We start from the raw sequence: 11,636 nt of genomic DNA, 5'->3' as shown, positions 1-11,636 counted from the left end.
TAAAGGAAATTACAACAAAGAAATAGGAGAATGATGAATGTAGCAACAAGGAATTGAAAGGTAGAAGTAGATGAAGGCATGAATTGAAACCTACATCTAAGAACTAAACCTAATCCTAATCCTAATCCTAGAGAGAAGTGAGAGCTTCTCTCTCTAAAACTAACTCTAAACTAATCCTAATGTGTATGAATGAGCAAAAGATGTGAATGATGATAATCCCTTTCAATCCTTGGTCCTTTTATGCATTTTGGCGCCAAAGTTGGTTGTAAATTGGGCCCCACATCTCCCAGAATTCGCTGGTCACGTTTTCTATTTAAAAATCACGTGCGGCCACCGACGCGTACGTGCACAGCACGCTGATAAACCCCATTTGTAGGGTTTATCTTGTGTTGAATTTAAAGCATTTTGATAACCTTTCCTCACATTTATTCAATGAAATAGCATGGTTTTGTAAATTCTCCTTTAATTGTGATAAGAGTGAAAACATGTTTTTTAGGCCCTTAATTGTTTAATCTTAATTCACCTTGATTCCATTAGATGCCTTGATATGTTTGTTTATTGATTTCAGAATTAGGAGGCAAAGATTGGATCAAGGGAATGAAAAAAAAGCATGTATAAATGGAGAACTCATGAAGAAATAAAGGAATCGCAAAAGTTGTCAAGCCAACCTCTTCGCACTTAATCGGCCATAACTTGAGCTACATAGGTCCAAATGATGCAGTTCTAGTTGCATTGGAAAGCTAACATCCGGAGCTTCAACGTGATATAAGATTTGTCATAGTTGTATTGCAGATAGGGATGCGCACATGCACGGTACCCGTACGCACCGATTTGCATGTGATTCATTAAATGCAAATTCGTGGCCAGCGAATTCTAAAGCCTTGTGGGTCCAATCCAACTCATTTCTGATACTATTTAAGCCAAGGATTGAAGGGGAATTGACATACTTTACATTATTTTGATCATTAGTCATAGTTTAAGTTTTAGGATTAGTTTTAGTTAGTTTTAGAGAGAGAAGCTCTCACTTCTCTCTAGAATTAGGATTTGGTTTTAGATCTGGATCTACTTCTTCTTCTCTCTTAATTTTCCTCTTTCATCTTCAATTGTTCTCTTGTAGATTGTAGAATTCATCTTCTCTTGTAATTCCTTTGTATTGTTTGTTGTATTTTATGAACTTTCTTTTGTAGATTTACATTTCTTCTTCAATGCAATTGGTAAGTTCTTTGTTGTTTCATGATTGTTTCCTTTTCTATTGTTGATTTCTTGCTATTCTAGTTAGATCTCTCTTTAACTCTTGCAATTCATGTTGTTTACTTTTATTTCCTTCTATGTGTTTGTTAAAATGCTTCTTTCATTATGAGTTTACTTTTCTATTGTTTTGCCTTTCTATTGTTAATCTCTTACCTTTGTAATTGTAGATTCCTTTAATCCTTTCAATTTACTATTCTTTTCTTTTGTGCCTTTCAAGTGTTTGATGAAATGCTTGGTTTGATTTTAGAGTAGATTTTAGTGCTCTTAGCTTGGAAAGGTAACTTAGGAACTCTTGAGTTGCTAATGTCCAAGTGATTGATGATTGGGAGCCATTAACGCTAGATCTCACTAATTGAATTGGTGGAGAACTAGGACTTATGGACTTGGATTGATATAGCTCACTTGACTTTCCTTTACTACTAGTTAGAGGATGACTTAGTGGGGTTGATCCTTGCCAATTCTTATGTTGTGGTTAGTGATAGGGATAGAGATCCTTGACCACCAAACCTTTGCCAAGACCTTTTTAGTTATTAGTTTAATTCATTGCCATTTAAATTTCATGTCTCTTATCAAAAACCCCAAACATAACTCATAACCAAAAACAAGACACTTTATTGCAATTCCTAGGGAGAACGACCCGAGGTTTGAATACTTCGGTTTATAAATTTAGGGGTTTGTACTTGTGACAAATAAATTTTTGCATGAAAGGATTATTGTTGGTTTAGAAACTATACTTTACAACGAAAGACTTCATTAATGAAATTCTAGACCACACAAAAGTCCTTTCATCACACGCGTACGCGTCCATTGAGGTTTTCGCGATCCACACGTGCGCGTACAGTGCGTGTGCACGTGGATGAATATTTTCAAATCTTTGGCTTTTCCATGTGTTCTCCACTTTGCATGCTTTCCCCTTCACTCCTTTGACCCATTCCTAGCCTTTTCAACCTGAAATCACTTAACAAACAAATCAAGGCATCTAGTGGAATTAAAGGTGAATTAAATTTAGCTAATTAAGGGCCTAAAAAGCATGTTTTCACACTTAAGCACAAATTGGGAGACAATCATAAAACCATACTATTTCATCGAATAAATGTGGGTAAAAGGTCATAAAATCTCCTAAATTAAGCACAAGATAAACCCTACAAATGGGGTTTATCACTTTGATTGCTATTGCTCTAGCCCTTATACTTGCATTCATTTAGATAGATTGCATATAGGTGGTTGTATATAGCTAGTTTATATTGAATAAATGTTGATACCCCTTTGTTTCTTTCTTGATTTTAGTATGAGGACATGCTTAGTTTAAGTTTGGGGAGGTTTGATAAACTCTAATTTTGTGGTTTATCTTGTGCTTATTTTAGGGGATTTTATCATATTTTCTCACATTTATTCAACGAAACATGTTTTTTAGGCCCTTAAATGGTGATTTTAATTCACTTTCATTCCATTCGATGCCTTGATGTGTTTTTTGAGTGATTTCAGGTTCATAAGGCAAGTATTGGATGGAAGAAATGAAGAGAAAAGTATACAAAGTGGAGATTGCATGAGGAAACAAGGATTTGGAGTACATCAACCCACGCGCACGCGTAACAGACGCGCACGCGTGGAATTGAAGTTGCATGGCGACGTGTACGCGCACATGACGCATACTCGTGGATAGGAAAATTGCCAAGCGACATGCACGCGTGACCCACGCGTACGCGTCGATGCTCGCACGTGACTCACTTAAAGGCAAAACGCTAGGGGCGATTTCTGAGCTGCCCAGGCCTAAATCCAACTTGTTTCTTAGGGTATTTGATGCAGAATTGAAGATTGAGCAAAGGGGGAGCACTTAGTTGTAGAATAGCATTATGTAGTTTAGTTTCTAGAGAGAGAAGCTCACTCTTCTCTCTAGAATTAGGGTTCTTAGGCTTATTTCCATCTTAGATCTAGGTTTTAATTATTGTTCTCATCTTGTTTTCTTTACAATTTCATGCTTCTACACCTCAATTCTCTTAGTTTTCATGTTAATTTCTCTTTTATGCCTCTTTTATGTTCATGAACTCTTGTTGGATTTGGATCTCTTTTAATGCAATTTAATGTTTGATGTTCTTTTATTGATGATTTGAGTTGTGAATTTGCTTTCCTTGCAATTAGTATTTGTTAGATTTTATTCTTCCTTGCAATTTATTATGCTTTCCTTGTATGCCTTCCAAGTGTTTGACAAAATGCTTGGAAGGATGTTAGAGTAGGTTTGAGCATTCTTGGCTTGGAAAGAGTAATTAGGCAATCTTGAGTCATGAACAACCAATTTAGATTTGTGATCTAGGTCGTTAGTTAATATTATTTCCATTTACTCTAATCTCTTGCTAATTCAATTAGTGAGTTGATTAGGATTTTTGGATTGAGATTAACTAGTCTTGTTTGACTTTCTCTTATGGAAGATAACTTACACCTTCTTCCAACTTCGGAGATGACTAAATAGGATAAATTCTTGCTAATTATTGTATGACTAGGATAGAAAGCTTATATTCTCAATCCTTGCCATGAATGTCTCTCTTTACTAATTGCTTCTCTTTATTACTTGTCATCTTTAAATGCTTGCTTGATTTACTTTTCTTGTCATTTATTCCATTGCCCCTTTTTATAAATCAAACCCCTTGTTCCTTTATAGCCATTGACTACTTCATTCCAATTCCTTGTGAGATGACCCGAGGTTTAAATACTTCCGTTAATTCTTATTGGGGTTTGTACTTGTGACAACCAAAATTTTTTGCATGTGAGGATTCTTTGTTGGTTTAGAACTATACTTACAACGAGAATTAATTTTGAGAAATTCTAAACCGTATAAGAAACTGAGCATCGAAGATCTTTAAGAAACTTCAAATTAACATGCCTTTTGCTTAGGCATTAGAGGAATGATGAGTCTATATTTTACGATATATTTTGGTTTGATTTGAGTGGATTTCATCATATAAACCAACATTTATTCATCTAAAGAGCATGCTTTTGAGATTTCTTCCTAAATTGTGCTTAAAAGTGAAAACATGCTCTTTTGTGCTTAATTCTAGTCAATTTTATTCACTTTAATCCCATTTGGTGCCTTGATGTATTTGTTAAGTGATTTCAGGTTTTCAAGGCAAGTATGGGTTGAAGAAGTGAGAGAAAGAGCAAGCAAAAGGGAAGAAACCATGAAGAAATGGAGTTTGGAAATTGCAGCATGCGTACGCACGCATAACTATGCGTGCGTACGCATAAGGAAGATTTACGAGTGACACGTACGTGTGACCCGAGTCACGTGAGCTCATTAATGCACATCACTAGTGGCGAATTCTGGGCCTCTAGAACCCAGTCCAACTCATTTTTGAAGCTATTTGAGGCCAAAGTAAAGAGGAATGAAGGGGGGGAGCAATTAGGGCTAGATTTTAGTCATGTAGTTCATTTTCTAGAGAGAGAAGCTCCTTCTTCTCTCTAGAACCTAGGGTTTTTAGTTTAATTTCCTTGTAATTTCTGGTTTTAATTCTTGTTTTCATCTAGTTTCTTCTACATTTTTTGTTCTATTGTCCTAATTTCCTTATGTTATCTTGTTAATTTCTCATTTTTGTCACTTTTATGTTTAGGCACACTCTTGTTATTTTAATTTACATTTAATGCAATTTATGTTTTCATGTCATTTATTGCTTTATTGAGTTGTTATCTTTACTTTCCTTGCTTGGTAGTTGTAGCAATTATTATTTCTTGTCATTTTACCATGCTTTCTTTATATGCCCACCAAATGTTTGACAAAATGCTTGGTTGGGTTTTTGCTTAGTTTTTCATACTCTTGGCTAGGAAATTAGATAATTGGGTGAGCTTGACTGGTGGATGTCCATTCCACATTGTGTGAGGATTGTTAATTAATTTGGTTTATCTTGACTCTAAGTGACCCACTAGTGTTGACTTAGGACTTAGGGATTGAGATTAATTATGCCTAGTTAACTTATCCTCGATGTAAGATTGACTAATTGGGATTAATCCACACATAATTACCATGTTTGTGGTCCACAACTAGGATAAGAATCCTTAATTATCCACTTCTTGCCAAGAGTTCTTTTTAGCATTTAATTTCCCTTTCTTGCTTTAATTGCTTTGACTTTTAATTTCTTACATGCTAAGTTACCTTCTTGCACTTTAATTTCTTGCCATTTATAGTACTTGCTCTTTCTTGTATTCCCAAACCTTAATTCCCTCATAGCCAACAATAACATGACATTTCATTGCAACTCCTAGGGAAGATGACCCGAGGTTTAATTACTCTCGGTTATTTTGTATTGGATTTAATATTTAATCTTGAGAATTCATTGTTGGTTTGGACTATGCTACCAATGAATTGATTCTTATTTTGATTGATTCCAAACTATACAAAAATTCTCATCTATCAAATTTGGCCCCATTGCCAGGGAGTTGCAATGGTGTTATGTTAGTGGCTATTGTGCATATGTGAATAGTGTGAATAGCTTATTTTTAGTTGATTGTACATATGTTTCTTGCTTATGTTTGGTCATTGTGAATATGTTAACATGTGAATATGTGAATAGTTGTTTTTGATTGATTGCTTGTCTTTACTAGTTTTAGGAGTTCATTTTATTTGTTCTTGCTACCTTTGGTTTTTACTTTCTTTTTATCCTATGAATTCTCACCCATGGCATTGTGAGTTTTGTTGCTATTATATATAGGAATTGGGAATTTCAATTGCTTGTTGCCTAGATGGAATGAAAGGAACTCATAAGAGATTTGGGTGCACAAGCTTTGGAATCTCAAAATCCTTGGAGGATACAAGCTTGGGTGAGATTTCAAGTTTGATAGCTCTCCATAAGTCCAAACTAAGGACATTAAACCAAAGTGCTAGGTGGGAGACACCCCACCATGGTAACACTGTTCCTACCCTTTCCTTGTTTATAATTTTGGTTTATTGCATGTTTGCTTTCTTTAGTTAGCTTAGAATTAGATTAATTTTGAGATTTGTTAGGTTAATTTTGGTTTGGATCATGAAATTATGGGTTCTTCCATGTTTTGGTGTTTAGTTTTGATTGAGCTAAGGCTTGGTACCTTAGATTTTAAAGAAAAAAATTTTTGAAAAACAGGGCATCTGTGCATATGCACACAGTTGTGCGTGCGCACACAACTTCTATTTTCTGCTTTCTGTGCGCACGCACCAACCTGTGCACACGCACACGCATGATTTTGTCCTCTGTCTGCAGCGTTGGCACAGCTTGTGCGCGTGAACCCCTGCCCCTTTTCGCTCTTGTGTGTGTGCACGGACCTATGTGCGCACGCACACATGATCCTTTCCTCTAAAAAAAAAAATTCACCTGTGCGTGTGCACTCCCTTGTGCGCACGCACACTCCTGAATTCCTCTTCTGCCCGGAGCTCTCGCATAAAGTGTGCGCTCGCACACCGTCCCTTTTTCACCTAGTGTGCATATGCACACCCCTGTTTTCTCCCACTTTACTTCTCTTCTTCTCTTCTCTCTACTTCTTCTCTTCTTTTCCCTTCTACCCCTCTCTTCTCCCCCTTTTACCCTATTTTCTACTTATTCTTGTTAGTTTTCATTGCATCTCATTTTTGTTTTAGTAATTATGTTAGTTTTAGTTTAAGTGTTTGTGATTAAATAATTTGCAAGTGTTTTGATTGATGATTGATTGGGTTGCTTCTTCCTTAAAATTTGGTTTAATTGTTGATGAACATGTGCACCGAGCATTAAAGTCTTGTTTAATTGCCTAGATGAATTGTGAGTTTGATTCATATGTTGTAGCTACCATATGCATTAGACTTTATCCTTGTTTGGCATCTTGAATTGTGCATTTTTACTTTATCGAATTGAGTTGAGCTATTTAGTCATCATGGTTCTTAAGTGAATATAATCGCATAACAAGGTATTTGTTCCTTGTTAATGCTTTGCATTTTTTTTTGAGTTGACTTGACTTGATTCTTATCAGGACTTGTCACTTTTTGTAACAAGCACCTTATACATGTGATTATTTCATTATTCCTAAGAATGAATAAGTAGTCTCTTTTCATCATTGAATTGGTAATTGTGTGTTGTGCTATTTTTATTAATCTCACGCTTTCACTTGCACAATTTCACTATCCAATATATTTTATACTCAATTCCATTTTGTGGTTACCTAGGGTTATTTGTGCCTCAAGTTTTACTTATTCTTCATTTGCAACCTTGGACTACTTGATTGAGGAACATGCTATTTTTTTTATTGTGTGGTTTTTGTTTTTACCCGGCCAATGTGTTGTGTTCTAAACCGTGTGCATTAAGAATACGCAAATTTCTTTTTCTCATATCACACTTCTATGACTTCTTCCTCAATTGTTGTTTATATGTTTATACAGAGCAACCGGAGCCCCCGGAGCCCACCAGCTGAAGGTGGAGCCTCATGGTCCTTCATCCCCCGGATCATGTGTATGCACGGAGCACCGTGTGTAACACCCTCACTATCAGAAATCACGCTTCCAGCTGCGCTACTCTGATAGCAAGAAGTATTACGACTACTTTACATACTAAATACTAGAATAGGAGCCTGTAACTCGATAATGTATCACTGGTTTCTTTGAAAAACCGGAGATAAATACTTCATTTTAAGAAAATTACAAACAGGCATAGATTCGTATACAAGACTCGTTACATAATAACTCAATATAATATATATATATATATATATATATATATATATATATATATAACACAATTCCTATCCCTCTTACAAACTTGTAATAACAAAGACGAGGGAAGAAAATAATCTAATTAATACAACAACATATAAACCAAACGTAGTATAACTCTTCTTAATGCTTCTTCATCTCGTTCCTGAAAAGGTAAAGCTGTAGGGGGTGAGAACCTAACCACACGGTCTCACCACGGAGTTTCAAAGTTGTCATAAGAAGATATTCAATAAGAAAACTATTTTCAAATTCATTGATTATCATTGCCTTATGAATCCTTTTAAAATCCAATAGCTAATCGTTCAAAACCATTTCAAAGAAACAATGTTTAATATTTTCAGAAATCCAAAGTCTTTCTTTTCTCATAAGAAAATCTCAATCAGAAACCAACCACGTAATCAAACAACACAATCATTAATTCAGCACCAAAGTCCATTCTCAAATGTAACACGCCGGACAAACACAGGCAAGACAGACAAGGAAAGCACAAGTAGGAAGCAGTTACAGCAAATAGTTCAAGTAGCAGTTAAGAACAGTTTAGCAATCAGGCAAACCAAAGCAAGTTCAAACCCAAGCAAAGCATACAAATGCATATGATGCATGCCTGTCCTATGGCTGATGAGGCTCATCTGTCGGTTATCCAGCCAACCCGACAAGTCTGAATTGTCGTTAGACTGTCCCCCGACGTGCATCCCCAAGAGTCTATGCATAGCTTTTTCTCAAATAATCAATATTGCTCAATGGGGTAAAATTCCCGGGAATTTATATAGTGCCCGGTCATACTTACGTCGTAGGGTCAACAGAGTATCGAGTTTTCAACCTGGTACACGTGGTGGCAAGCCACGGCACTTAATCCAGGGAACCTCGTATCTCAGATATTTCAAATTCATAAGCCATGTGAATAATTCAAAGTTCATATCTCAACATTCTCAATATTCTCAACACCATAATCATTCATCAATCCAAATCTCATTTTCCAAATTCATTCAGAAACCATATTTCAAAGAAAATCCTCATTATCCTTCTTTCCATTCTGTTTATTAACAATCCCAATTCAAAACATAATTCTTTCTTCAATAAATAAATCAATCTTAAGACATATAATGTTTAAAACCAAATCTTTTTAAATAATTACTTCAAATGAAACTTCTAATTTTATAAAATTTCGGCAGCATCTCCTCTAAAACTCAGATTCTGCCACCCTTTTCGGGTCCCAACCAAACCAAACCAAACGCCTGTTAATCATTCAAATCACTTCCAATAACCATTATCACAACAACACTCAACCCAAAGAAATTACAAAATCCAGAATTCAATCAACCAATCTATAAATCGCAATTTAAACCAGCTTCAATCAACAGCATCAATCAATAATAAAGAATTCTCGGTCTTCTCAAACAGTTTCAAACCAAACCCTTCCTCTAACCCTTTTTGAATCATTTCCAAAATAGCAAATCATTCTCAATAAATAAACAATTTTCAAATATCAAGTCCTTTCCAAATTTGTTTCAAAATTAAATTCCGATAATTCAAGGAAAACCACTTTAACAACATCAGTCAATTAACCAGAATATTCAACTTTCTTAATCGATCAATTAATCGAACTAACAATCTCATTCATCCAAGCAACTAAATTCAATTCATAAGACTTACGTAATCACAAAAAAGTATTTTATGCATTAATATCGATTTATAACAACTCTGGAAAGTAAAACAAGTTTAAGAAAAGTGCCCCTACCTCGAATAATCAAAACCCATAAATCAAATATGTCCAAAAAACCTTTTTCTCTCGACTCGCACTCAATGGCAGCTGTATCCGCTGCTCCGTTCACTTCCACAACAACAGAAACGGTTTCTATTTTAACCATGCAATTACTGGAACTCGACCCTAGAATGTCAACATCACAAAATTCTAAAAAATTTACAGGAGAATAACAGTGGTAAGGATATCAAGGTTAGAATAACTTACTGCAGCTATAGAAAATAGAACGATGGGGCAACAAAGAAGAGAATCAGGGACCTGTGCATCTGTTCTAGTGGCAATAACACCATTATGATCGGTAAGACAGTAGAGACACCAGCAAAATCAGAATAGCGGAGCAAAATAAAAAAGGAACAAATTCAAGAAAGGATAAAGTGGTTACCGGTAAATCTGGCGCAATTCCGACAATGGCGTACAATGGAGTAACTAGCAACAATCAAAACCCAAGAAGACAAAGGCCTCATCTGCGTTCTCCGGCGGCCAGTACAACGGCATGGAGCTCCGGCGACACAGCAGCAACATGGGTGCATCGACGGCGAGCCCAGTAGCTTCGGTGACGGCAGAGGAAAGGCGGCGACGACACTGGGCATGACCCTCCTCTCACCGCGTCTCTCTCTCCTCGGCTTCAATAGTAATGACGGCGGCTCCAAGGCAGACCAGCAGTGACGGCGACGGCTCGGGCTGGACGGACAGACAGCAGCGGCGACATGCTTCCTGGCGAGGATGACGACGAACATGAGGCAGTGGTGGCTTCTCCTCTGCATGCGTCTCTACTCCCAACGGCAGCCAAGGCGACCCGACGGTGTGGCCTAGCAGCTCCGGCGCCCTTCCACCAGCGCGCTCTCACCCTCGAATCTCCTTCTCTTCCTCCCCCTTTCCTTCTTTTTCAGATCTCCCTTTCTTCCTCCCCCTTTCCTTTTTTCCCTCTTCCTTTCTTTCTTTTTCTTCTTCTTCTTTTTTTTTTCTTTCTTTCATTTCTTTTTGTCTGAAGCTGGGAAAGGTTAGGGTTTTGGGGAAAGGGTAAGACAGTGGGGGTAGAAGGTTAGGATTAGGGTAGTTTAGGTAATTTTAATAAACCCTAAACCCTAGAGTTTTAATTGAATATTAAAATTATTTTGAAAATGTTATTTGATTATTAATTTACTAATTGACTTTTAATCGAATATTTTAATTTAAAATTAAAGATAATATAATTAATTTTCTTTGTTTATAAAATTGAAGTATTAAATTCTAGAGTTTCTATTATTTAACTAAATTGTATAAAATTCTTATTCTTTTGCAAATGTTAAGCTGTATAACTTAAATATAGAAAATTATTCAATAATTATAAAATTTAGTAAAATTTCTAATTTAATTGTCAAAACTTGATTTAATTACTTTTAATAAAATAGTTTCTAAAAATAAAGTCTTTAATGAATAAATAAATTGAAATTAACTCATAATAATATTTTTCAAAAATTATGGGTCTTACACCGTGCATTATTTAAGTGTGGGGGAGGATTGCCAATTTCGAGGGGGGTAAAATTCTTTTCTTAAACACTTTGCAATACTTTTTTAGTTCTTTTTTTTTTTGCAGTTTTTGCTCTTATTTGCATTTTGTTTGGTTTGTTTGTATATATTTCTTTAGTGCTTATACTTTTATGGTAGTAAATACTTGCATGTTAGATTGAATGAGTTTGGTAAAACAACAAAGAATTTTCAAGAAATTCCTTTTAGGGCTTTCCATTGATTAGATTTGAAAATTTATTTTTGAACTTGCTTGAAGTATTCTTTGTTATGGAACATAGAAAAGAGCTTGAACAAAATACCTAGTGAGATTTGAGCCTTAATTGTGTGGTTGCACATTATCAACCACAAATTTTGTTCTTGTGTGTTATACTCCTTTTATGATTATAATCTTAGATTTGCTTGAATCTTTATGTCCTA

The 11,636-nt window shown here is 35.6% G+C and overlaps 1 protein-coding gene across 1 annotated transcript; it reads right to left on the bottom strand.

The window, feature by feature from the left end:
• Positions 1-9,803: 9,803 nt before the first annotated feature.
• On the bottom strand, positions 9,804-10,474 carry LOC148548730 (uncharacterized). Its single transcript, XM_088496251.1, has 3 exons — positions 10,093-10,474; positions 9,918-9,976; positions 9,804-9,836 (listed from the first exon to the last, which is right to left on the bottom strand). Exons 1-3 carry the CDS (start codon positions 10,472-10,474, stop codon positions 9,804-9,806), a joined length of 474 nt encoding a protein of 157 aa, XP_088352377.1.
• Positions 10,475-11,636: the final 1,162 nt, after the last annotated feature.

This window comes from Arachis ipaensis, chromosome B8, assembly GCF_059453495.1.
Source record: "Arachis ipaensis isolate K30076 ecotype BB chromosome B8, ASM5945349v1, whole genome shotgun sequence".
NCBI lineage: Eukaryota > Viridiplantae > Streptophyta > Magnoliopsida > Fabales > Fabaceae > Arachis > Arachis ipaensis.
Note: the sequence above shows the minus strand (reverse complement) of the source record. Positions and strands in the feature narration are given on the sequence as shown.